The 26,589-nt window shown below is 50.2% G+C and overlaps 2 protein-coding genes across 4 annotated transcripts; both read left to right on the forward strand.

Annotated features, from left to right (window-relative positions):
* The first annotated feature begins 66 nt into the window (after positions 1-66).
* On the forward strand, positions 67-4,416 carry LOC311585763 (paired immunoglobulin-like type 2 receptor beta-2). Of its 2 annotated transcripts, none has more exons than XM_084761306.1 (4): positions 67-284; positions 584-970; positions 3,382-3,571; positions 3,940-4,416. In XM_084761306.1, exons 1-4 carry the CDS (start codon positions 236-238, stop codon positions 3,950-3,952), a joined length of 639 nt encoding a protein of 212 aa, XP_084617432.1. In that variant the 5' UTR covers positions 67-235; the 3' UTR covers positions 3,953-4,416. The 2 variants fall into 2 exon arrangements, with proteins under 2 accessions (XP_084617432.1, XP_084617433.1); XM_084761307.1 differs by having other exon boundaries at positions 72-284; positions 3,385-3,571.
* A 4,840-nt stretch (positions 4,417-9,256) lies between these two features.
* Positions 9,257-26,206, forward strand: LOC311585760 (paired immunoglobulin-like type 2 receptor alpha). 2 transcript variants are annotated; one of them, XM_084761296.1, is made up of 8 exons: positions 9,257-9,676; positions 9,976-10,368; positions 14,172-14,247; positions 17,275-17,465; positions 23,258-23,288; positions 25,460-25,506; positions 25,690-25,721; positions 25,882-26,206. In XM_084761296.1, exons 1-8 carry the CDS (start codon positions 9,628-9,630, stop codon positions 26,005-26,007), a joined length of 945 nt encoding a protein of 314 aa, XP_084617422.1. In that variant the 5' UTR covers positions 9,257-9,627; the 3' UTR covers positions 26,008-26,206. The 2 variants fall into 2 exon arrangements, with proteins under 2 accessions (XP_084617422.1, XP_084617423.1); XM_084761297.1 differs by lacking the exon at positions 14,172-14,247 and having other exon boundaries at positions 9,260-9,676; positions 17,268-17,465.
* The last annotated feature ends 383 nt before the right edge of the window (positions 26,207-26,589 follow it).

Genomic DNA, 26,589 nt, shown 5'->3' on the forward strand with positions numbered 1-26,589 from the left:
ATCTTCTGCACCATGGGAAAAGAAGAAGCCAGATCAATGAAGGAAGTTGCTGGCACAGAGGGGAGGAGACGGAGAGGTCCTGCCCACACTCAGTCCTCTACAGGAGAAGGTCTGGGGATGGGTGTCACTTTGCCATGACTCTCTCTGGAGTCGTGAGCACCCCAGTGTCCCTCAACAGGGCTTCCTCTCTTGCTTGACGGCTCTGCTGGTCTCATTTCCCTGAGGAAATTGGGCCATGGCTTGGATCCTGCTTCTGCTGCTGCCTGTAGCCTGTCTGCAAGCTGGTGAGTGGAGGGCACCTCACTAGCAGGGACTTAAGCACAGGAGGGGCCAGCAGGGCTGGGAAGAGTGGCTGTCATGTGGACAGGTGTCAGGGAGAGGAGCCAGCCAGGCCTCTCTGCCCAAGAGAGAGCTCATCCCTCAGAGAGAGCCAACCCAACTCTCCCCTGTGTGTCCAGTACCAATTGCCATGGGGACAGTGCTGCCCTGTGTCCCACACCTGCCTGTGGGTGAAGGCCCAGGAAGCTCTGGGTTGTCCTTTGCGTCCCTTGCAGTGGCCTCAGAGTCTCCCCATCCTTCCCAGGGAACTCAGCAGGACACAACAGAGAAAATGACTATTGGGTCAAACAACCAGCAAACCTGTCTGGTGTCCAGGGCGGCTCCATCGAGATCCCTTTCTCCTTCTCCTTCCCCTGGACGTTGGCAGAGGATCAGCGGATGAGGATAACCTGGAGATGGAAGCACTTCCATGGGGAATTTATCTACAACTCCACCCCGCCTTTCATACACGAGCATTTCAAGGACAGGCTCGTCCTGAACTGGACACCGGGTCAGACATCCGGGGCCCTCAGAATCCTGAACTTGAAGGAGAACGACCAGGCCACGTACAGGTGCCGAGTATTTCTGGAAACAACAGAAGGCATGAAGATGTGGCAGTCAATTAAAGGGACCCAACTCATCATCTTTCCTGGTGAGCCTCCTGCCTCAGGCTTTCATGCCTGTATCTCTCTTGTCCCCTAGCTGTCACCTCAAGTTCACAACTCTGAGCTCTGTTTCATATTCCTTTTCCTTGGCTCCCTCCATGCCTCTACCAACAGCATCTGTCCCTTGGACCTGTGACAAGCCTTTGGTGGCACCTGTGTCCTTGTCTGTCATTCTTTGCTCAGGCAGAATCACACCCGACTCTCTAGGACTCAACACCTCATACCCTAGTTCATGCACTTCCTGTTCCGCACTAACACTGCAGGCCTCCCCAAGACCTCAAGGGGGATTCACTACTCCAGGATGTAACTGCCTTCCTGGGTCCTGTGTCAGGGCTCCAGTTGGTCCCTGTGAATGGTCTTGGTGTCCTCTCATCCAGCTCTAAACTTCCACCTGTCACCACAGTCCTAATTTCCTCATCCAACTAGCAGGATGGATGCCTCACCTCTCCTACTCACCCTCTTGTCTCTGCTCCGTTTCCCAACTCCCCCCTCTCCTTCCTTGCCCTCCCTGCTCCCCCACAACCCTCCCCACTCTTGAGTAACAATGTCCCTGTTTTCATAATCTCACTGCTCTGTCTTCTGATCCTGCAGCTCCTCAGATGCAGGAGTAACTGGAGACTCACGCACTAGAGGTACAACAAGCCAGCCTAGTCCCTGTGTGGCTGTGACTGCTGCCTCCAGCACATGGCCCTACAGGAGCTGGGGACATGATGTGCTTCATTGTTGATTATGATGTTCATCTGTGATCTTCTTAGTGGGTGGTTGGGTGGGTGGTTGGTTGGTTGGGTGGTTGGGTGGGTGGGTGGCTGGTTGGGTGGCTGGTTGGGTGGCTGGTTGGGTGGGTGGGTGGGTGGGTGGGTGGGTGGTTGGGTGGGTGGGTGGCTGGTTGGGTGGTTGGTTGGTTGGTGGTTTTAGAAGACAGGCTCTCACTATACATCCCTCGCATCCTGCACCTCATTGTGTGGACCAGGCTGGCCTTGAGCTCACAGAAAGCTGCCTGACTCTGCCTCCTGAGTGCAGACATTAGAGGCATGTGCCACCACGCTCAGCAGTGGCTCTTGACTGTATGAAGTCAGCCTATGATGGGATGCCCATAGCACAGTCTACAGCTGCCATGTTGACCTGACGTAATGTCACAGAGCAGAGGCCAGGGCTCAGGCAAGGGAGAGAAAGGAGCTGTTTCATGGTTCCAGAGTTTCCAATGAGTAAAAGTTCTGAAAATTAGTTATAGTGATTATTATGATATAGAAGGTACATGCCACACAACAGGTGCGGTACAAAAAAATTGTTGTGAGAAGGACAAGGGAGAGAGGGACAGAAGATATAGTTCTGAGTGAGCATTGAGAGAGATGATTGTACAAAATGGGAGGGAGACAGACAGAATTCAGAAGGACAGACAGAAGGACAGGCAGACAGTAGGAAGGACAAAGAGGGTAGGGGCACCCCACACACAGGGAGGGGGACAGAAACAAAGTCAGAGAGAGTACAAGAGACACAAGGTGGCGGATTGAGCCTGACGTGTGTGGCACACACATGGCAGCCACAAGTGTGTCAGGTTGCTACACAGCCTTGTGGCATGCTTGCGAGCTAGCACTCATATCTGTGGATGAAATGATTGTACCCTGCCCTGCACTGAGTTGTACACTCATGGCTAATATTATATATTTTATGTTATAAAGGCTTCTGTATTAGGTCTGTGTATGGGCATATATGTGTCAGTGCTACTTTGTGTGTGTGTGTGAGTGTTTATCATTGTGTATATGTGCGTTCCTTTGTTCATATGCCTGAGGAGGCAAGAGTAAAACCCCTGGTGTCATGCGTGTTATTTTTTGAGTCAGGGTCTCTCCCTGGCTTCAGGTACGCCAAGGAGGCTTGGTTGTGTGACTGGTGAGCCCAGGCTACTTTTTCTGTCTCCAACTGCTCAACCTGGGATTATAGTGACGACTCAACCCTGTTAGGTGTGGACTCAGTGTACACAGTAGGCCTTGAACTCACAGAGCTCCACCTGCCTCTGCCTGTAGGGCTAAGACTAAAGCCATATGCACTTCACCCAGGTCTTCATATGGATGCTGGGAACCAATCTTATGTTCTAAAGTTTGAGCAGCAAACATTGTATGAACTGAAACATCTCTGCATGCATGCATGACAAATACAACTGTAATTTTACGGCTTGGTTATCTGTGATGAAATGACGATGCGAAGATAAGGAGACATTGTGAGAGCTGCATCTGAGCTTGCTCTCCTGGAGCCTCAGCCTTGAGCACTTGTGCTGCTGTCTGAGGGAACATCTGACAGCTGTCCCCGCCCCCTCCTACATCCCACATAGGGGACAAGATGTGACATTACCCCTTCCTTCCCTCACCCAGGGAGGATCTGCTCACTTCTCCTCTCTCCACAGCAGGCAGCACCACCATGAGGAGCCCCTCTGTGGTCACCTCTGCAGAGACCACAGCTGGGATCAAGGACACAGAATGGCAGAGGAGTGCATCGCTTGCGAACCTGGGAGCCATGGTCGGGGTGGCGGTGGCCACAGCTGTGCTCGTAACCCCTGTCTACGTATTGATGTTCTTCCTCTGGTGGAAGAAAAGGTCAGTGGTCCAGGACTGGCTCTCACCTGACCTTCCCCACTGGTAGTGTTCTCACTGTGGGAGATGGAGAAGGCCAGGCTTGTGCAGGGAAGTGACAGGAGGGGAAGGCAGAGAGAAGGAAGCAAAGGGAGGCAGGGCATGGACATGGGTCCATGGAGCAGGTGACACTTCCTATGACGTGCTGTGCTGAGCAGGACAGCTGAGGACTGGCCTCAGGTTCCTTTGACACTCAGATCCGTCCCAGACTGGCTGCTGCAGAGATGGTCCCTGTCTTGGGCTCCTAATGTTGTCTTAAGACAGAAAGCAGCTAAGAGGCAGCATGGAGGGTGAGCATGGCTGTCACACTGACACTGTTTCTTCCCCTACAGGCCAGCTGACTAAAGCCTCAACCCCAGCCAAGTGAGCACCTGTCCTCCCAGGAGCAGCTGAGGGGCTGGATGGGAGGGTTAGTATTAGACCCAATGCAAGGGAGCCAGAGAGATGATCTAGTCAGAAAAGCATTGCACACAGGCAAAAGGACCTGAGTTTGATCCTTAGCACCCACAGTATAAGCCAGAGATGTGGCAGGAATGTGTAATCCCAGCCCTGGACAAGCAGGACACAGTCAGAGCCGTGGGGCTGGCTGCCCAGCTACTCTGGCCTAACTGCTGAGTTCCAGGCAATGAGAGGCCATGTTAAAAACAAGGTAGGTTGCTCTAGGTGATACACCATAGTCATAATGCTTTTCTGACTTTATTTTAAGTTGTGTATTTTAAATTACATATTAACATGCAAATTGTTTGGGGCCAGTGAGACAGCTTAGTGGGAAAAGGAGCCTGCTGCTAAGCCCAGTGACCTGGTTTTGTTTCCTGCAGACCAAAATATATGAGGAGAAAACTGACTGTGGAAAACTGTCCTCTCCCTCTCAGGTCACCCACAGGTACCTGGTGACACAATGTCTGTTTTTCTCTAGCTAACAAACCTCCAGGTGCCAGGATCTCTCACCAGGGAGGTGAGGTGACATCAAAGGAAGGATTGGTGTCCACACACCCTGCATCCCACCCCCTTCCCTGCCTCCTGCCTGGGAATCAGAGCACATGGCTGCAGGACTGGGCTGTGAACAATCCCTGTTTCCATAGACATAAAGATGAGGCCCCAACCCCCACCCAGCCAGGCATGGTGGACCACCCTCTTAATCCCAGCACATGGGAGACAGATTCTGGTGGATCAATGTGAGTTCCAAGCCATCCTGGTCTAAACGTGAGTTCAGGGCACTCAGGATACCACAATGAAGCCCTGTCTCAAAATAAAATAAAATAAAATAAAAAACATTTTTAAAAAGAAGAAGAAGAATGAGGAGGAGGAAGAAGAAGAGGAAGAAGGAAAGGAAGAAGAGGGCCCCCACTTCTGCCATGTGGGCGCTGATTTCCTCTCTTTGGAACCCACGTCACCCTGTGTGTCTCTGGTCCTGAGAGCCTGACTGTGCTGCTCTCTGTCTGTTCATGGAGTTCATAACACTCTTTAATAAATGTCTTCCTCCCAGAAATCAATCCCAGAGTTCTCTTGACTCCCTGCCACCATAGAGACCTCTTAGACAGAGCCAGAATGTATCCAGGACACAGTCATGGGGAGACAGGAAGGACCATGGACCATGTTGAGATGCTCTGGCTGAGATTCCTGCTTCCTGTCTCCCTCACTCCCTGGACACCGCCATCTCACCCACACCTGGGTCCACTCTATGCTCTGCCTCAGGTGACAGACTCCAGACAACTTGGTCGCCATGTTGGCCTTTCTTTCCTGACAAGTCTAAGTCTATGCCCTGGCTTTCTTATTTCTGCCATGTTCTTATTGTGGCTCCAGGGTCTCTCCTAGGAGAAGATTTAGTTACCGAGTCCAGTCTATCTTGACATTTGATAGTCTGCATGTCACCTTCTCACAAAGAGCCTGCTGGGACACAGGCAAACACCAATGGATTACATATCAGATATTATATTTTTATTCATAACAATAGCAAAATTACAGCTGTGAATTAGCAACAAAATAATTTTATGGTTCGGGAGGGGGTCACCACGACATGAGGCTCAGGATTGACAGTCCAGGAGACTGACCACAGCATCTCAGACAGAAATCACACCCCAGAACAGGATCCCCATGGGGATTCAACCGGGTCCAGGACTTGACACTACGACTTGACACTGAGCAGCCAGCAGGTGGCAGCAGTGAGGCTGAGCACAAGGAGCAGCTGGGATCCTCCTGTAGAACCTACCAGAGCCTGTTATGTAAAAATGCTAGGGTTCAGTAGCTCATATATGCCAGGCCTACTGAGGTCAGCCACTCATTGAGAGACTTACAATCTGGTGACCTTTAGCTGTAGACCCCAAACAGTACAGTGAGACCAGAGGAAACCTGGAGGTAGAGACGTGGTTCATCTGGTAGAGTGCACACGCGCCAGGCATGCACAGAACCCTAGGTTCTCTGTCCAACACGAGTTAAAGGAACGTGAAGATGAACACCTGTCATCCCAGCACTTGGGAGGCCCAGAGCGGACTGTCATGCTTGTCAGTGTCATCCTTGGCTATATAACAAGTTCAAGGCCCAGACTGGCCTACGTGAACCCTCATCCAAAACGTACAAGCACTTTCTGACAAGTCCAATAGGCCCTGGCCCCTCTCCTAACTGACTGTCCATATGGGGCAAACTCAACCCAAAGGGTCTGTGCCCCGGTGTCTCCGAGAGTACTATGGATACAAAAGAGTGTCCGTGTGCAGCTGGCTATGAGGCCATGAGAGTTTGTGTCTGGCTCAGGTCAAGGGATCTAAGGACAATGGGGACTGTGAGGAAGGCAGAGAGAGCAGACATGAGAGGTCAGGCTGTATAGACACCTGCAGGGAAGCATGAACAAGGCAAGCGATGCCCGGAAATATAAGGAAATGGGAAGACGCCCCTGGGCGTGTCATTCAGGGAGAATGACGTCACTTCCTCTGGTACAATCATGTCTTCCTGCCTTTCAGAGTGCTGATGGTACCCCGTAATGGAAAAGGGTATGATGACCCTCCTACAGAATCAGCCCTGAAACCACCACCACAGCCTCTGCCCCCGCTCTCACATCTCCACCCACATCACGGGCCAGCTGTGTCCACTCTCAGAGCTGCCCCAGGCAGTCGGTCGTGAGTGACACTCAGATGCCCTGGCACTTTTTGGGCCCGTAGTCTAAAGAAGGTTCTGGGGGGACTGAAACTGAAGGAAGTCACTCAGGAGCTTTGTGGAAAGCCAGGTCTTCTCTGATCCTTGGCATCCTCTTCTGAGGATGTGTTATGGTTGGGGGTGAGGTAGGCAGAAGGGTTCCTCGAGAAACTGGAGGTGCTTTGGAGTCACTGGCCAAGAAGCCCAAGGAGGTTGGAGATTTGGCAGCAGGGACAGGCTGAGAGGGTTCACTGCCAAGAGCCCTTCTGTTAAAGAGCTCATTGGGCACGTGGGCTTTCTAGGAGGCGATCTGGTATTTTGCAAGGTCTGTACCGTGATGCACCCCAGAACTGCTTCTGGCCTCTGAGCCATTCTGTTTAAGGAGTTCAGTAGACATGTCAGCTTGCTGGAAGGGCTCTGGGATTTTGCCAGGTCTGTACCATGATGCACCCCAGAATTACTTCCAGCCTCTGACAGCCCCATCAGTTGTGCACTGCTGCATCTCTCTAACATCTGGCCTTGGTGTGAACCATCGCTTTCTGAGTATCGACCAGCTCTGACTGAACAAACTTCCAGTGAGATCTTTTTGAAGGTGGACCGCTGTTCAGATGAATTACTCTCTGATTATAGAGTTCCTGATTTGATTCAAGCCATTTTAAAAGTTAAATTGTTTTGGATCTCCTAAAACAGTTTTAGAAAGTTTGTGGCTGCAAGAAAAACCTTTGGGGACCTCCAGATGCCTCCCTAGGGGACAACCTTGAAGCAGATGTGTGGCCTGAGAGAAACCTTCTCTCCCACATGGCACCACCAATCCTGGTATACACCATTAATATAGGCAAGTTGGCTTAAACTTCCAATGAGCCCAAAATAGGATGAGGCTACGTAGAAAAATCTAAATTAAATACAAACCTTAATGTCCAAATATACAAAATGTTCTGTTATAATTCCTTAGGCCTCATCAGCAACGGCATTATGTGCTGTCATTTTAAATTTCCTTTGTTTCTTAGAATGAAAGACAGATAAAATTGTTGTCCTAAACTCAATACGAACTAGGAGATAGGTGGGAAACATGGAGCCAGGTCAGTCCTCATTAAAAAGACACATATTCTAGTAACTTTTAGACCCTGCTCACCTTTAGCCCTTGTCAACCTTTGTCACTCAGAACTCACTATGAACTTATGCAATGGATACATAGATAAGCAATGTTTATTTTTAAAGCATATAACCTGGTGTATTTTAGAATTCACATGTTTTTGTGATTGAATGCCCTTTTTTTTTTCCTATGAGGTAATTCCCTTTTCTCAGAAGTATGAGGACGATAACCAACGATAGACAGCACTGAAAGGAAGATGCTTGACTTCATCTGGTTAAAGTTAAGATGCCTAATTCACCCACCTTTTCTCCTGAATCTGTGTGTGTGTGTGAGTGGCTTATTTTCTATCTCTCTCTCTTCTTCCTTATTTCCCTGTAGCTTCACAAATAAACTAACAGACTCAGGGCTCCCCATCAGCCCTCTCAGCAAGCAGGCATACTGTAGCTTACTGGAGCTCTCAGCAAAGACGCCTATCTGCAGATCAAAGAGCACCACCACCACCATCACCCCACACCCACAGTTTTGGGCTAGAAGCCTCTTCTTCCTCTTCTTCTTCTTCTTCTTCTTCTTCTTCTTCTTCTTCTTCCTCTTCTTTTTCTTCTTCTTCTTCTTCTTCTTCTTCTTCTTCTTCTTCTTCTTCTTCTTCTTTTTAAATTTAACTAATTTATTCAGATTACAACACAATTGTTATCCCCTTACTTGTATCTTCCCATTCCCTCGTCCCTCCCTATTCCCCTCTCCTAGGTCTGTGACAGAAGGGGACCTTCCCCCCTCACCATATAATCACAGGTAGAAGACTCTTTTACAGCCCTGGCTGTAGGAAAATTGTTTAAATTTTCCTCCTTAGCTGCAGCACAGCCAGTCTCTAGAGAAGGAATCCTGGGGTCCCTCCCCTACTTTCTTCTTTCAGTCCTGATCACTTGCCTGAGCCATCAGCTCTGGGGACCCAAGAGAGGAGGTGAACTGGAGGATTCCGCATCCAGCACCAGAGACCCTACCCTGGACATTGTTGGAGGAAAGAGAGACACTAACAGTTCACTAAGCCTTGCTTCTGCCTGGGCACACTGTGAAGAGTCCCTGCCGGGCAAGAAAAGGACAAAGAGCAGATTGGGGGTGGGGTGGGGCGGGGTTGCGGGGACACTGTGCAAGGGCTGGGGACTGAATGGGTTTCATCATCACCACCTTCCTCACCTTGTCTGAAGTGGATAGAAACTGACCACTTCTTCCCATGAGATTATCAGAGAGTTTCAGACAACCAGCATGGTGGGAGACATGGTGAGAATCAGCCTGGGGGGAAGGGAAGAGGGGAGGAGGGGAGGAGGGGAGGAGGGGAGGAGGGAAGGAGGGGAGGAGGGGAGGAGGGAGGGGGGAAGGAGGGGGGAGGGGAGGAGGGGAGAAGGGGAGGACATAGAGAGGAAAGGACACAGAGATTCCCAGGCATATAGGAAACACGGAAGGTCAAGGTAGTGGAGAGTCTGGCATGTGCAGGTCAAAGCCGCATCTCTGAGCCATCAGTGGGGGCTGGGCTCAGGGGCATGGCCATCTTGTCTGTGACCACAAGGGTGGATCTTCTGCACCATGGGAAAAGAAGAAGCCAGATCAATGAAGGAAGTTGCTGGCACAGAGGGGAGGAGACGGAGAGGTCCTGCCCCCACTCAGTCCTCCACAGGAGAAGGTCTGGGGATGGGTGTCACTTTGCCATGACTCTCTCTGGAGTCGTGAGCACCCCAGTGTCCCTCAACAGGGCTTCCTCTCTTGCTTGACGGCTCTGCTGGTCTCATTTCCCCGAGGAAATTGGGCCATGGCTTGGATCCTGCTTCTGCTGCTGCCTGTAGCCTGTCTGCAAGCTGGTGAGTGGTGGGCACCTCACTAGCAGGGACTTAAGCACAGGAGGGGCCAGCAGGGCTGGGAAGAGTGGCTGTCATGTGGACAGGTGTCAGGGAGAGGAGCCAGCCAGGCCTCTCTGCCCAAGAGAGAGCTCATCCCTCAGAGAGAGCCAACCCAACCCTCCCCTGTGTGTCCTGTACCAATTGCCATGGGGACAGCCCTGCCCTGTGTCCCACACCTGCCTGTGGGTGAAGGCCCAGGAAGCTCTGGGTTGTCCTTTGCGTCCCCTGCAGTGGCCTCAGAGTCTCCCCATCCTTCGCAGGGAACTCAGCAGGACACAACAGAGAAAATGATTATCGGGTCATCCAACCAGCAAAGCTGTCTGGTGTCCAGGGCGGCTCCATCGAGATCCCCTTCTCCTTCTCCTTCCCTTTCTCCTGGAAGTTGGCAGAGAATCCGCAGATGAGGATAACCTGGAGATGGAAGCACTTCCATGGGGAATTTATCTACAACTCCACCCCGCCTTTCATACATGAGCATTTCAAGGACAGGCTCGTCCTGAACTGGACACAGGGTCAGACATCCGGGTCCCTCAGAATCCTGAACTTGAAGGAGAACGACCAGGCCACGTACTGGTGCCGAGTTTACCTGCAAACGACAGAAGGCATGAAGAAGTGGCAGTCTCTTAAGAGCACCCAACTCAAGGTGTCCACTGGTGAGCAAATCCCAGGCCAGGCTTTGGTGGCCCCTGGCTTCCTTATACCGTAGACGTCATTAGAGAGCCTACGCTTCTCATGTGTTCTGTCCCCTCCCCAGAGCTCTGCCAACTTTACCTTTCCTCCTCCCCAGAATCATCTACAACCTTTTGCAGCTTTCTCTGAGCTGCCCTCTCATTGTCCTCAGATCCTAGCACTCCGCTCTTGGGCCTCAGCCCTTCCCAGATGGGCCAATTTCCTGCTTCCTTCTCCAAACTGGCACTACCACCCTGCCCACAGCCGCCCTTGTTGCTAGAAACCCATGTGTATCTGGCCTCTCTAGGGCGAAGCAGCCTTCCCTTGGTCTTGTGTCAGTGTTTCAATTAGATCTAGGATCTACACCATATCTTGTGACTTCCACACTAGGTGCCTTCTGGTCCCCCTGGAACTGCAGGTTGCACACAGGCCCAGCCTAGTCACTCTGTGCGCATTACCCCAGCCACCTGTCAGTCACCACTGCTGGCCACTCTCATGGTCTTTATACAGAGGAGACACGGAGGCCAGCCAAGCTCAACCCTTGCCCAAGGTCATGCTGGTGACGCACCGGCCTTGAAAGGGACCTTTATCTCCAGGCCTCTCTCAGCCAGTAGACGCATGGCTAATGCTTGAGTTCACCCCATTGCTTACCTCCAGTCTGTCTTGATATTGTGGAGCATGTATATATGGTGTAAGCGTGTAGGTATGTGCATTATGCGTGTGTATGTGTGTGTGTGTGTGTGTGTGTGTGTGTGTGTGTGTGTGTGTGTGTTACAAATGCCCCATTTCGTGCTTGTAGAAGTCAGAGGTGGACGTTTGGGGTCCTCCTTTAGTAAGACCCACCTTATCCCCTTGGGGGAACCTGGAGCTCACTGTTCTGGGCTAGAAATAGGCTATGAAGCCCCATTGATCCTTCTGTCTCCATCTCCCACAGCGTTGGGGGTTACAGATGCTCACGTGGCCTGTCTTACAAATTAAGGTGTATGATGTCTGAGGAACACCCAAGGTTAGCCTCCGGCCTTCACACACACATACACACACACACACACACACACACACACACACACACACACACACACACACACACACACACATTCATGTACAAATATGTGTGTATAAAAAATGTAATAAAAATAATTTTTTAGAAAATAAATTATATAAAATTAATTGTCAAATAATAACCAACTGTCACTAATTACACTGCCAGTTCTCAGCAGTGCCAGTGACAAGCGGCTTGTCCCTTCCACGTCAGAACCCACCCACCATCCTTTGGCAAACTACTTATCCATCTTGACCCCTGTGCTGGCTCAGGAGAAACTCCACAGCAGAACCGGTCAGGCAGCCTTATGTCTGTGTTTCCTGTGCCTCCTACAGCGTTCCCTAAATGGCATTTTCTGAATTTCTGTTCTCCCCAGCCCGCTCCCTCTTCCTCCTTTCTTAATTTCTCCTGGCCTTTGAGACAATCTAGCAGGTGCTTGGTACAACAATCAAGTTAAGGCAGCTGTGTCTTTCCCTGTTTCAGTCAGACATACGATGTTTTTCTTCTTGTCCCCAGGGCCACAGGCTCTGCCATTGAGTTATGTCTCACCTCCACTGTGTCTTCTTTCACCAGTATTTTTTTTTATTTAATTCATTAACTGAATATTCCAGACCATCATTTTTTAATATTAAAACTAATAATAGAAAGGAATTTTTATTCTCATTCCTTATTTTTTTAAGACAGTCTCATGTAGCCCACCCTGGCCTCAAACATGCTCTTTAGCTGAGGGTGACCTCGAACTCCTGATCCTTCTGCCTCCACTTCCCAAGTGCTGGGATCACAAATAAGTGTCACCCTCACAGTGTGTGCAGTGTTTGAGATTGGACCAGGCCTTTGTGTGTGCCAGACAAGCACTTTACCAACTGAGCTACATCCACGGACCCCAAAAGAAATGTTTTTATCCAACCAAAGTGCCCACATTTAGTGCAAAGATGCGTCACAACTGGAGAAAGATTTACAACAAGTATTGGGAAGAATCCTGCGATTGGCTTATTAATTTTGTTTTTGTAGCCAAATTAAATAGTACTTTTTTGCAATTTTTCCTCTTTCATAGCTAAGCAAAAAGACCCCTGGTGGTAGATCTCTTTTTTAATTATTATTAAAAATAGATTCTTCTCTCATATAAAAACATCCCAACCACAATTTCCCCTTCCTCCTTTCCTCCCAGCGCTCTCTCTCTCTCTCTCTCTCTCTCACACACACACACACACACACACACACACACACACACCCTTGCACCTCCCCTCTCCCCGAGATCCACTCACCCTCTGTTTCCTCTTCAGAAAGGAACTGGCCTCCAAGAGATGACAGCCAAACGGGCAAAACAAGTTGCAATAAGATAAGGCAAAAGCCTTTCTATCTAGTCAGGACAAGGCAACCCAACAGGAAGAAAAGAACAGGTTAGATAGAGAGACAGAGACAGAGACAGAGAGAGAGACAGAGAGACAGAGAGGCAGAGAGGCAGAGAGAGGCAGAGAAACACCTGCTCCCACTGTTAGGAGTCCCACAAAAACACTAAGCTAACAGCCCTAAAGTATTCACAGAGGCCCTGGTGCAGACCCAGGCCTGGTTTTAAATGCTCTTGGAGGACACCATGTGTTTCTGGCCTGTCTGTCCCATCTGTTCCAACGTGTCTTCACCTTTAATTGTACCTATTGTTGCTGTTCGTGTGCGTACAGACATGCGCGTGTCAGGATGCACGCGTGGTGGTCAGAGGACGTTAGGGGGTGGGTTCTCTCAATCCACCTTGCTTTGAGGCAGGGTCTCCTGTGGTCTCTGCCTCACTACGGCATCTAAAGTGGCTTCCCTAGGAATCTCCAGTCTCTGCCTTCCTGTCTCACTGTGACTTGGAGTGCTGGGATCACAGACGCTCACCAGGTCTATGTGGGTTCTGAGGGGTCAAACATTGTCAGACTGTCATGGTAGATACTCTTATTTACTAAGCCTAGTTCGTTATTTGTAGTAATGTTTTTGATGTGTGTGTGTGCGCGCGCGCGCGCGCGAGTGTATGTCAGTGTGTTTACAACTGTATGTATTTGTGTGGGCATAGAACATACATGTGGAGGCCGGATAACCTTAGAAACTTTTCCCTGGACAGGTTAATTCCTTTTCTTTCTTTCTTTTTTTCGGAAGGGGGTGTCTTTCTTGGGTTAGGCCAGCCGGCAGTGAGCCCTAGCCATCTGCCTATCTTCACCTCTGCCGTGCTGGCATTACAGGTCCATGGTGGCACAGCACAGGTTCCTGGCGAAGGCACTCAGGCCTTTGTACTTCAGAGGTGTCCTAGTTTGCGTTTCTGCTGCTGTGCAAAACACCATGACCAAAGAACTTGGGGAGAAAGAGCTTTATTTGTCTTAAGCATCCCAATCCCATCCCATCATAAGGGAAGTCAGGGCAGGAACTCCAGGCAGGAACCTGGAGGCAGGAACTCCAGGCAGGAACCTGGAGGCAGGAACTCCAGGCAGGAGCCTGGAGGCAGGAACTCCAGGCAGGAGCCTGGAGGCAGGAACGGAAGCAGAGGGCTTGGAGCAGTGCTGCTCACCGGCTTGCTTTTCATGGCTTGCTCAGCCTGCGTTTATTATAGCATCCAGGACCACCTGCCTAGAGATGGCACTGTGTGGCACTGCCCACAGTGAGCTGGGCCCTCCCACATCAATCACGAATAAAGAAAACGTCCTACAGAGACTTGCCCATGGGCGATCTGGTGGAGGTATCCTCTCATTTGTGGTTTCTCTTCCCATGTAATGCCAGCTCGTGTCAAATTGCCAACAACAACAACAACAACAACAACAACAACAACAACAACAACCACCAGAACACAAGGCAAGTACTTTTTGGACTGAGCCATCTCCTCAGTTGCTGACCTGCCTCTTCTCCTCTCAGGACCACACTTTCTTAGTGATTCTAACATTATCTGTGTCAATGGCTGATGTGATGTTTCTGTCTCAGTCGTTACTCAAACAATATTCTTTCAACAACTATGTTTTCTATTTTGTTGTTTTGGATCATTCTGGGAAAGAAGATAGTGTGTGTGTGTGTGTGTGTGTGTGTGCGTGTACATATGTCTGTATAATACACACATACATAATTTCCTATATATTCCCTGTTAAAACCCACTAGGACAACACAGGAAATTCTTTATTGAAAAAAAGATCTGGGCCAGGTGGTGGTGGTGGCAGCGGCAGCAAAGGCCTTTAATCGCAGCACTTGGGGAGACAGAGGCAGGTGGATCTCTGTGAGTCTGAGGCCAGCCTGGTGTACAAAGTGAGTTCCAGGACAGCCAAGGCTACACAGAGAAACCCTGTCTCGAAAAATTGGAACTGAATAATAGTGGCCACAAAATGAATGTGCTCTAAGCTAGTGAATTGTAGATTGCATAGCTCAGATGATATTATTTTATATTATATATATATTTATACCAATAATAATGATTTTTCCCTTGAGACAGGGTCTCCCTGTGTAGCCCTAGCTGCCTTAGAACTTGTTATATAGACTAAACCTGCCTTGAACTCATAAAAGGTCTGTCTGCCTCTTCCTCTTGAGTGCTGGGATAAAAGGTGTGCTCCACACTCATCTTAAAAGTGATTTTTTGAGTGGTACACAACTGTAATCCCAGTTCTTCAGAGGTAGGGGCAAAGAGATCCAGAGTTCAAGGTCATTTTGGCTACACAGCAGGTTCAATGTCACTGTAGGCTACACGGACTTTGTCCTTTTTTTTTTTTTTAATTCATTATAATTTATTCAGATTACACCCTGAATGTTATCCCCACCTTTGTATCTTCCTGTTCACGCCCTCCCTCCCTCTTCTGCCCTGTTCCCCTCCCCTAGACCTTTGACAGAATGGGACCTCCTCCCCCACCATATGGCCACAGCGTATCAGGTCTCACATCCAGATAGCCTGCTTCCCCCTTCCTCTGTGTGCCACTGAGCCTCCACACCAAGGGAGTGGGGAGTTGGAGCGGACCAGAGTTTATATCAGAGGCAGTTCCCGCTCTCCCCACAACTGTGGAGAATGAGCTGTCCATTGGCTAGATCTGAATAGGGGGCCTAGGTTTAGTGGGTGCATTGTCCTTGGTTGGTGCAACAGTTTGTGCAGGCACCCCCTGGGTCAAGATCCCCCAGGCTTGATGGTCTCTTTGTGGGGTTCCTGGACCCTCTGGGTCCTTCCATCCCCTCACTCTTCCATACCACTCTCAGCACCCCACCTGAAGTCCAGCAGTGAGCCCCCCTTTTTTTTAAAGACTTATTTATTTATTATTATGTATACAGTGCTCTGCCTGCATGTACACCTGCAGGCCAGAAGAGAGCGTCAGACCACATTATAGATGGCTGTGAGCCACCATGTGGTTGCTGGGAACTGAACTCAGGGTCTCTGGAAGAGCAGCCAGTGCTCTTAACCCCTGAGCCATCTCTCCAGCCACCAGCAGCGAGTCTTTAAGGAAAAAAAAAAGTTAAGAGTGGTCAAGACGCTGGCTCAAATCCCAGTACCCATGTAGGAAGCTGGTGACCCTGCACATGCTTGTAACAGCCGTTCCAAGGAGGCAGAGGCAGGAGGATTGTTGGGAATTTGTTGGTGTTCAGCCTAGCTGACACTTAAGCCTCTGTTTCATGGAGAGACCCTGCCTCTGAGGAATAGGTGGGGAATGCAGGAAGAGGACACCGGAAGCCTCTCCAGCCTCCATATGCATATTCAAGTGCACATCTCCAGTGTGTGTGTGTGTGTGTGTGTGTGTGCGCGCGCTTGTGCACATGCGTGAGTGTAGTTGAGTATACAAACACAGACACATACTACACACAGAAATAAAATACAAATAGAATAAATGGCAAGAAGATTTTAGTAATTTTTATTATTTAAATATTTCATACATTTGTACAATTTATTTTGATCACACCTACATCAAAAGTGAGGAGTGTCTTCAGCAATGGGTTCTTAACCATCTATTTGTGGTGTTGTATTGAGGGCCTCTCTGGAAGCCACGCCTGGCACCAAGATTTTCATTTAATAGCCCATGTCTTTAAGAACAACGTTGCCTACCCTTGCGGGTACTTCTGTTCAAACAAGAACTGTTCTTAGGAAAAGGTTGTTCTTGGTGTGTGTGACCTAGAGACTGCTCTTTGTAAGGGATGACATGAAGGTCTGGAGAAGTCATGAGTCACCATAGCCTCCGCACTTGTTCCCTTCCTCCTGTGTGAGCGGCGGAGAACTCTTCCCCATCCCGCATCCTCCAAAGGAGACAAGATACCCATATCCTCGGCGAGCCAAGAAGGGTCCACTTGCTACTTGAATGTAGGGATACAGCCTGGGCCCTGGCAGCTCTAACAAGCCAGCCTTGGCCATCTGACCTCAGTGGGACAATTCAAGGAACAGGTCACAGTGACAAGCAGAGGGGAAGAGATTTGCTTAACATGGCCAGATCAGGAAGAGGAACAAGGAAGCCCCAGTGACCACCCCCTGCCTCGCCCACATTTGGGATTTTGACAGATCCTGACATGAAGTTTAGGTTTCAATAGAAGGCAAGACCTACAAATAGGGCCTGGTCCCCTCTACCCCGTGTGGCCCTGCCCACCAGTGAGCCATGGCTGTCTGTCTCCAGTCTCTCCTGCAAGTTGATCTGAGGGGGGTTGTCTGAGCTGTGTGAACCCACTTTCTGGGAAATCAATTCTTTCTCTGACTGGCTCCAGGCTCCAGCTTTTTCCTTCTCCTAGCCTGAGATTCCTTGGGTGATTTCAGTTCCTTGGAGTCCACTGCTTCAGTGGTCTGATGGGCAGACTGCCGCAGAGGCACCGTTGGGACAGCTTCACTCCTGCCAGGAAAGTTCCATGCTGACTTCCTCTATCTCATCCCAGCCTCCAGCACCACCTCTCCAGGCCTCATCTCTACATCTTCGACACCCACCAGTAACGGCATGGAGGACACAGAAAACACAAACGATCCCGGGCCCTTGGATCTGAAAACCACAATAGGCGTGGTGATGGCTGCTGTCGTCGTACTCGTGGCTGGGGTTTTGGCATTGATAGTGTTCCTCAGGTGGAAGAGAAGGAAAGGTAAGTGGTCCAAGGCTGTATCGCCATCACACGTCCTGGGTGTTGTTTCCACAGTGCAATCTACACTAGAGTCATCAAAGGTGATTGTTTCCAGGGCAGATCCTAGGGCTCAGGAAATGGCTCGGTCAGTAAAGCGCTTGCCAGCAAGCACGAGGATCTGAGTTCTGTCCCCATAACCCATGTCACCCCAGTGCTGTGGAGGCAGCAACAGGATGATCCGTAAGGCTTGATGGTTAGCCATACTAGCCTAACTGGTGAGCCTAACTGGTGAGCCCCCGGTCACAGTGAGTGACCCTATCTTTAAAAAAATAATAATAATAATAAGGTGACCGGCTCCTGAGGAGTGATGGTGAAGGTTGGCTTCTGCCCTCCTCTCTTCCTCTCTCCCCAGTGCAGATCCGTGATGGCCTCCTCTCAAGACCAGAGCCAGGCTCTGAAGCTTGCGCTTAGAGTAACTGGGGTCCTTTTGCTGGTGTTGTTTTGGTTTCGCTGGCTGCAGGTGTGCACTGCTGTGCCCCCTGGGAATCTGCTCTAAGTGGGGCTTTTGCAGGGTCAAGTTTGTGAGCCCCACAGTCCAGTCACATCTCTGCTCTTCTCTGTTGCCTTAGTCACTCAGCCTGTCCCCACTGGCTCACAGAGGAGAGGAGAAAGGGCCTGTGGGGGAGGGAGGGGCAGGGGCGGCGTGGCAGGAGGCTGCCTCAGCTCAGCTGTGTTAGCTCGATTCCCAAAAGTCTGACTTGGAAACTGGAGGACCGCAAATGAGATGAAGCATGAAGTCTAGTTTCCCAGGAACCCCGTGGTGACGAGGGAGGAGGTGTCGCAAGAGCTGAGTGTTCGTTTTGGAAAGGGCCATGGTCAGAGGAGAGACAGGTAGTTAGAAGGACTCTCAACGGAAGAAAAAAAACAGAGTGTCCAAGACAGCCAGAAGCAATGACATGGCTCAGGAGGTCAGAGCAAGATGGGGAAAGAAAAGAACAGATTCCTGCATGTTGTCCTCTGACACACACACACACACACACACACACACACACACACACGAAATGGTGTGTGTACACTCACACACATGATAAATACCATATTTTTCGGAGCACTAGACGCACCCAGTTTTTGGAGCAGTAAAACAAGAAAAACATAAAAACAGCAATCAGACCACAAAGTGCACCGTAATTCCCACACACACACTTTTGGGGGCGGGAAGTGCATCTTATGGTCCGAAAAATACAGTAAATAAATGTAACAAAATTTTAAAATAAAAATAAGGACAGCCAGTGATGGTCCACACCTGATGTCACTGCACTTGGGAGGTGGAGGCAGGAGGATTTTGAGTCAAGGGCGGCCTTAATGACCACAGCGAGTTCAAAGCCAGCCTGAACTATATGAGAATTTATATTAACCCCCCCCCCTTTCCTTCCAAAATATACCCAGGAAAATGCGAGGAGCCATGTAGAGGACACTCTCTGGCCTTCCAGAAATAGGAAACCCACTCAAGGACTCTTGGGTAGTGTGGTTCTGGTAAAGCAAGCAGGAGATGACAGAAGGGGACTTTGTCAGTCAGATCCCAAAGCCTCTGACACCAGAAGCAAAATGAAGCAGCCACCTCAACTATAATGGGATCAGTGGGCATACAAGGTCTCAGATGGGGGTTCCAGAGGGTCACTGAGTTGCTGGGCACAGTGGTGCATGCCTGTAATCCCAGCACTTGGGAGGCAGAGGCAGGTAGATCTCTTTGTGAGTTCGAGGCCAGCCTGGTCAACAAAGTAAGTCCAGAACAGGCAAGGCTACACAGAGAGACCCCATCTCAAAATAAATAAATAAATAAATATTTTAAAAATTAAAAAATGGGGGCGGGGTTCACTGAGACAGATTACTGGGAAGGAAGGAGTTTATTTTAAAAGTTATCAATGCCATCGACAGACAGAAACGTAGATAACAGCATGCTACTCCTGGTTCTAAGAACAGTTTAGGCCCCAACATCCTGGCAGGGGTTCTAAAGAGGAAAGTGGGGGTTTCTTTGTAACTTTCTGGGGATGGGGGCGAGGTTCGACTGCGCGAGCCTGCATCAAGAAGGAGCCAGGAACCGAGCCAGGAAGCAGCAGGATGTGTGGCCACCCATGCCCTCTTCCAGCGCTCTCACCTCCCAGGTGAGAGATCCTGTCAGGTGGAGAGTCACAGCTGGGTGGTCACTCTGTGAGAAGGGCAGGGCCACCGCAGGTGTTGGGCTGCCGCTGGTGTTATGGCGGGAGCAGCGGCTGGATTCTCTCCTGACGTTCTTACGGTGTGGAGACCAGGCTGGAGGTGGGCCAGTCTGTGTCCGTGTAACCCAGTGCAGCTGCGCACACGGAGAGGCAAGGCCAGAGCTAGGAAAAGCTCCAGGCGGAAGCTTGTGATTAGCCCCGTGTGGTAGCAGGTGTCAGTAACCCCAGTGTGTGGACGCTGCGGGCAACTCAAGGTCATCCTTGGGTTCGGGAGACCTGAACCAAACAAAGACTCCATCCATTGTTAGACTCTAAGGAGGCTCTCAGGATTGTTGGGGCCCCAACCAGAGAACAGGAACGAGTCTCGGGGTTGTTGAAAAACACTCTGACGAAACCACCAAGCCATATAAGGGCTGCCAAGAGGAGGAAGCCTGTTTGAGGTTGTGTAATGGTGGTTACTTTTTCACTGAATAATAATAATAACTTGTGGAGGCCGGGTGCTGCGGCACAGGCCTTTAATCCCAGCTCGCGGGAAGCAGAGGCAGGCAGATGGCTGTGAGTTCAAGGCCAGCCTGGTCTACAAAGTGAGTCTAGGACAACAAAGGTACACAGAGAAACACACTGTCTCGAAAAACAAAACAAACAAAAAGCCAAAAAACAAGAAACAAAACCAAAACCAAACCAAAACAAAACAACAACAACAACAAAAAGTAACTTGTGGAAGAAAGAGTTGGTTTTGGCTTACGGTTACAGAAGGAAGGCTAGCAATGGTGGGGCTGCCGAAGCAGGCACTGAGCAGTCATATGCTTTCCTGAACCGTACACAGAAGACAGAAATGTGGAAGTGAGGTGAGGCAGTGAGTTCTCAGAACCTATACCCAGTGACACATACCTCTTCCAGAAGCCTGCACCCCCTAAATGTTCCCTAACCCCCACCCCCGACCCCTACCAGGGCCAAGTGTTGAAATAGGAGAGCCTGTGGGGAAGATTTTTTTTTTTTCATTCAGACCTCTGCAGAGGCCAGCTAGCCAACCGAGTTGGAGCTATATTATATTTGAGGTGCCTGTGTGGATCTGACGGAGCTGTCCTCAAAAGACAGACCAAAACTTGTATTTTAAGTCAAAAGAAAGAACATAGAGGCCGGGCGGTGGTGGCGCACGCCTTTAATCCCAGCACTTGGAAGGCAGAGGCAGGAGGATCGCTGTGAGTTCGGGACCAGCCTGGTGTACAGATCAAGCCCAGGATAGTCAAGGCTACTCAAAGAAACCCTATCTCAAAAAAAGAAAGAAAGAAAGAAAGAACACAGAGGTGGCTCAGCACTCAAGGACACTTGCTACTCTTGCAGAGGACCCAGGTTCAGTTCCCAGCACCCCCAGCACCCATATGAGGCCGTCTGTAAATCTAGCTTCAGGGGTTCTGGCCTCCTTGGGCATGGGAACACGTGTGGCACACACGCTCACATGATCACACACATCCATACACCCAAGTTAAAAAACAAATCTTTAAAACTAAAACATTACAGTAAAACCCTTTGGAAGAGGCTGAACTAAGGGGCCCGGGTGACTTGTTCTCCAAAACACAGTGGGTGACATTGTTGAAGGAAAAGAAAGAGAAAGGTGATACAGGAAACATCTCAGTCATTAAATGGAAAAATTAGTTAAGATGTCTCTCCTAAGGGGCTGGAGAGATGGCTCAGCAGTTAAGAGCACTGGCTGCTCTCGCAGAGGACCTGAGTTCAATTCCCAGCACCCCTACAATGGCTCGACGCTGCCTGTAACTCCTGATCCAGGGGGTCTGATCCCCTCCTCCAACTGCGACAAGGACCAGGCACACATGTGGCAAACAGACATATAAGCAGGCAGAACATTCATATGATAGATATAAATACAGGTGTAATTTTTTTTTTCACGGCTAGTACTTTATTGGGATAGCAGTCTCATTACACACGGCCCAAGAACACCTAAGTAAGAACTCAAAATCAGATGTTAAAAATTCGTCTTCAGACATCATAGCCGACAATGCCACGTTTGCCTATGATCTCTCCGACATAAAACCACATCCACACCTCAGAGGCCACCAACATCCAGCACAGCTTCCTTAACTGTTGAAGCTACCAGTTTTAGCACTTTCGATTATTATTTTTTAAATATTTTATTTAATTTATGTGTGCTGGTGTGAAGGTGTCAGATCTTGGAGTCAAAGACAGTTGTGAGCTGCCATGCAGGTGCTGGGAATTGAACCCGGGTCCTTTGGAAGAGCAGGCAGTGCTCTTAACCACTGAGCCATCTCTCCAGCCCCTCGATTATTTTTTTTCATGTTCTGAATAGCTGTAGGGATTTCAGCAGGGGCTGGGGGAACCAGCTCAACCTTGGCGTACTGCCAACATGTGGCCAATCGAGGCTTTGAGTAAGTCACGGCAGCGGTTGCCAGCGCCGGAGCCTTCTCTGCAAAGTTGCGGATGAACTTCGCCATGGTCTAACGTGGAAGGTCCGTGTCTCCCCGAACTGCCCACTGAATGTCACCCCGGAAGGACCACAGGTGTAATTTTTTTAAAGTGTCTATTTTATAACAATAACCAGTGGACTCAACATAATTCTATCGAAACTACAATGGCAGTTTTGCAAAAACAATTCACCTCCAATTTGCATGCATTCTCAAAAGCAAACAAAACAAGACAAAATGACATAAAACAAGAAGAAAATGGCCCATAATGGAGAACTCTCACTGCCTGATCTCAGGATTTATCAAAAGCTGCAAGGGGGCGGACAGGGTGGCTCAGCAGTTAGAGCACTGGCTGCTCTTGCAGAGAGGACCAGAGGTCCGTTCCCAGCACCCACACCAAGCAGGCTTTAGGGGTATCTGAAGCCCTCTGCTGTATCCTGCAGGCATTTGCTTTCATGTGCATGTACCCCCACACAGGTGCACATAATTTAAATTTCTTAAAAAGCAAAAACCTTGAAAGCTACAGCTGCGCTCAGAGGGTAACGGTGTCAGTCTCTGAGCCTGATCACCTGAGATAAATTCCCTGGGAGGCACATGGTGGAAAGAGAGAATCAACTCATTCAAGTTGTCCTCTGATCTCCACACAAACTATAGCCCACCCCCTACCGTATAATAAATAAATGGCAAACAAACAAACAAACAAACAAAAAACCCTAAAAGCTACAGTAATTAAAACAGCATAGTACGCACCAAGACAAACAGACCAGTAAATTGAAATATAATCCAGAAAGAAGCAGTTTCTAAGGGCGCTACAAGAAAAGTGGGTGAGTGCAGAGTATAAAGTGGGTATGGGGCGAGAGAGAACTCACGGCAAGGTGAGGAAAGGAGATGGGGGTGGGGGGGGGGGTTGTGACCTGGCAGAGATTTTTGGGGAGGGGATGTAGTGTAAGTCAATAGCCAGGCAGAGGTATCCAGGCTCTCCACTGGAGGCGCAGTGGGGGGGTGGGGGCGGGGGGATGGGAAGTGGGATGGGGCAATTTCTTTGCTCCCCGCAACCCATCCTCTGAAGGTGGTCTGAACATAGCGTAGCGAACAGCTGAGAGGTGTGATGACAGATCAGCTCCGATGTCACTGACCCTCTTTCTTCCCCCCACAGCCCAGAGGACTAAAGCGGAAACTCCAGCCAGGTGAGCACCAGCCGGAGTCCTCTGCGAGAGCAGCCGATGCTCTTACCCACTGCGCCATCTCTCCAGCCTCTTCAGACAACACTAAAATAATAAAAGGAGAACCAACCATACACAGGGTTCTTCCCATCACCCCGCCCCTGACTCATCCTGTCTGCTTCCTCCTTCAGCCTCTGTGGCGGCCAGCAGGCTCTTCACCTCCACCAGCTTCCCACACTGGCAAGGGGTGCAGCAGGGTCTCCCAGAAAAGCTCCTACCCCACCCCCAACGCCTCATGGGGCCTTTCTCCTTCTCTCCTCCGTTTTCTAAGCTTCCCTCTCCGTGTCCTGGTTTCTTCTCAGCCTTGAACATGGGCCTGCATTCATCCAGCCGTCCCATCCTTTCCTTTTCGTCTCTCTGTCTCTCTCCCTGGTCAGTGAGCCCTACTCTCCCAAGGAGTCCTTTGTTCTAGATCCTCCACAGCTCTTGTCTGTTTCTCCTCTTCGCCTTGCAACCTCTCTCCCCTTTCTCCTTTGCCTTGTCTTTTCTTCATTATACATCGCCTGTCTTGGGCCTTCCTCCTCTAACCCCACTTTTTCTGAGAAAAGGTCACATATAGCCCAGGCTGGCCTCGCACTCACTACGCAGCCAAGGATGACCTTGAATGTCTGATTCTTTTGCCTCCACCCCCTAAGTGTTGGGGTGACAGGCATTGCACCACACCTGGTTGGTAAGGTTCTCCAGATGTGCACGTGATGCGCACACACCCCACTAGCCACACTGCGGGCCCAGCTCCCTTCCTTCCTCTCCCTGCTAATCCGTTTGGCCAGCTGCTCCTCCAGTCTCATCTCAGGTCTCTTCTTCTGAGAACCTAGCCTGAGCCCTTTCCCAGGAGATCTGAAACTCTTTTGCCTTCGAGTTTTGACCACGGTGGTGAGAGACAAAGTTGGTTCTTCCTGTTTCTAGCTTCTTTTCCTTCCTAGATTTCCTAGAATGAGTCACTTTCAACCAGTGCTAAGAGACTTCGGCCGGGGCATCTCACCAAGAGCATCACATTCCTCTTCCAGAGAAGCTTTGTGCGTGTGTGTGTGTGTGTGCGTATGTGCGTGTGTGCGTGTGTGCGTGTGTGTTCGTGTTCTCAGGTGCCATCCACTTTTTAAAATAATTACTTTTATTTCATTTTTGTTTGTGTGCATGCAGATATGTGGGGGGATGGTTATGAGTTTGACATGGCACACATGTGGAAGACAAAGGACAACTTCAGAAAGCTGGCTCTTTCCTTCTTGTCCGTCTTGATGGCAAGACCTTTACCCTCTAAGCCATTTCCCTAGACCCTGCTTGGTTTTGTTGTTGTTGTGGTTGTGGTAGTTGTAAGGACGGGATCTTGCACTGGTCTGGAACTCACCAACGAGCCCAGACAGGTTGGCCAGTGAGCATCGGAGTCCTCCTGCCTCCACCACCTGAGCCCTGAGGTTACAAACATACACCACCGTGCCCAGTTCTGTGTGTGTTATTACATGTTCCTGTGTGGGTATGTGTCCATGTGTGTCCAAATACACACACGTGTGCGCATGTGTTGTAAAGGTCAGAGATCAATATCATGTCTTCCTCAGCAGATATCCATCCTATTTTGTGTTCCTGCATTTTCTTTTTTTTGGTGTGTGTGTGTGTGTGTGTGTGTGTGTGTGTGTGTGTGTGTGTAGGCCAGAGGTGTGTGCTGTGACTCCCCTCAGTCTCTCCCCAGCCTTATTTATTTTGAGGCAGGGTCCCTCACTGACCTGAAGCTCATCACTTTGGCCAGGCTGGCCAGACCACGAGCTGCAGGGACCCACCTCTCTCCACTCTCACGGCACACTGTACCCTGCAGTTTTCCACACGGGTCCCGAGGGTCGAAATGTGGGTCTCCGGGTTTGTGAAGCAGGCGCTCTGCCCACTGAACCATCTCTCCGGCCCTCTGCTTCATCTTTTGAGGCAGGGTCTCTCGGTGACTCTGGAGCTCGCTGGTTTACCAGGGAACTCCAGGGATCCACCGGCCTCACTGTGCTTCTCCGCCATGCAGCTGTATGTGGGCGCGGGAATGTGAACTAGGGTCTTCATGCTTAGGTATGACAAGGAGTTTACTAACTGAGCCACCCTGGCACCTAACGTCTTAATTCTTTCTTGTCTAATACATTGCCCATCTTGATCCTATGCAGGGAACTACCCGCAAGCACCGAGAACCATGAGACAGTTGCGCAGAAAGGTAAATCCTGCCAGCTTCCTGTTTCCACATTGGCTCTGCCTTCTCCCAAGACTGCACACTTCCATAAGCGTTCCCTCAGCATTTCCCCCTTTCCACCTTCCCCCTGCCCCTGCCATGTAACCGAGGTCCTCACCTCCCTGCCACACTGCCTGACTTCAGCACACCATGTTCCTTTTTCTCTAGGGCAACAAACGGAAGCCAAGGAGAACCCCACGGTAAGCAATTCAGACTCGGGCCTGAAGAAAGTCCGAGGGAGGCTGAAGACGGAGGTGGGAGGGCAGAGGCCTGCGGTGTGGGCGGGACACTCACGCTGCACTTGCGGCTTTGTGGTAGGCACAACTGGACTGGTGCCATCTGCCCTCCTTTCTCCCCCAGGATAACAGCATCCTGTATGCCTCCATCGCCCTCTCAAGCCCAACCTCACCAGGAACGGCTCCCTGCCCGCCTGTCCACGGGAACCCCAAGGAAGAGACTGTCTACTCCATCATAAAGGCCAAATGAGTGGGTCTGAGTGGCGATCTTGGAGTCGCCTTTGCTTCTAGTGGGAAGATTCCCAGCTCCACTGACAACCCACAGCCAGACACACCCACACATCACAGTCTGGCCTCAGAGAAACTGAGCAACTCCCAGCTCCCTCTTCAAACTTCCTAGGCCTTTCGCACAAAAAATAAAAAAGACCCACAGGATTTACCTAGGTGAATCTGAGGTGAAAAGTGCTGTGGCTGTGACTTCTGGCCTCTAAGACCCCTCCTTTAGCACTTTTTCTCTAGCGGCCCAAGGCAGGGGGTGCCCCAAACACCAGCAGCCAGGCTACGTGATGTGTACCCACATCTGTGAGTGTAATAACCACCACACAGTGTGACTAGCTCCTGTGTACCACCGCACTGGACATCAGCAAAAACCCTAGACAGATGGTGTCAGATGTGGAACAGGTGGCCAAGGCCATGTAGCTCCTGGGCAGTGGCGGAGTCAGGACTGCAGCCCAGGCATGCTTCTCTGGAGGGCCCCCCAGCTCTGGGTCTCACCACTGTCCCCAGCTTCCTATACTCTCCAGAGAAGGCAGTTGGTCATAGTGACAGGAAA

This window comes from Acomys minous, assembly GCF_964271855.1.
Source record: "Acomys minous genome assembly, chromosome: 16".
In the NCBI taxonomy this organism is placed as follows: domain Eukaryota; kingdom Metazoa; phylum Chordata; class Mammalia; order Rodentia; family Muridae; genus Acomys; species Acomys minous.

Coding starts and splice junctions, on each gene's coding strand:
- LOC311585763 (XM_084761306.1), top strand. CDS start 236: ATGGCTTGGATCCTGCTTCTGCTGCTGCCTGTAGCCTGTCTGCAAGCT. Junction 285..583: donor TGTAGCCTGTCTGCAAGCTG/GTGAGTGGAGGG, acceptor CATCCTTCCCAG/GGAACTCAGCAGGACACAAC. Junction 971..3,381: donor CCAACTCATCATCTTTCCTG/GTGAGCCTCCTG, acceptor CTCTCTCCACAG/CAGGCAGCACCACCATGAGG.
- LOC311585760 (XM_084761296.1), top strand. CDS start 9,628: ATGGCTTGGATCCTGCTTCTGCTGCTGCCTGTAGCCTGTCTGCAAGCT. Junction 10,369..14,171: donor CCAACTCAAGGTGTCCACTG/GTGAGCAAATCC, acceptor ATGTAATGCCAG/CTCGTGTCAAATTGCCAACA. Junction 23,289..25,459: donor AAAGCGGAAACTCCAGCCAG/GTGAGCACCAGC, acceptor GATCCTATGCAG/GGAACTACCCGCAAGCACCG.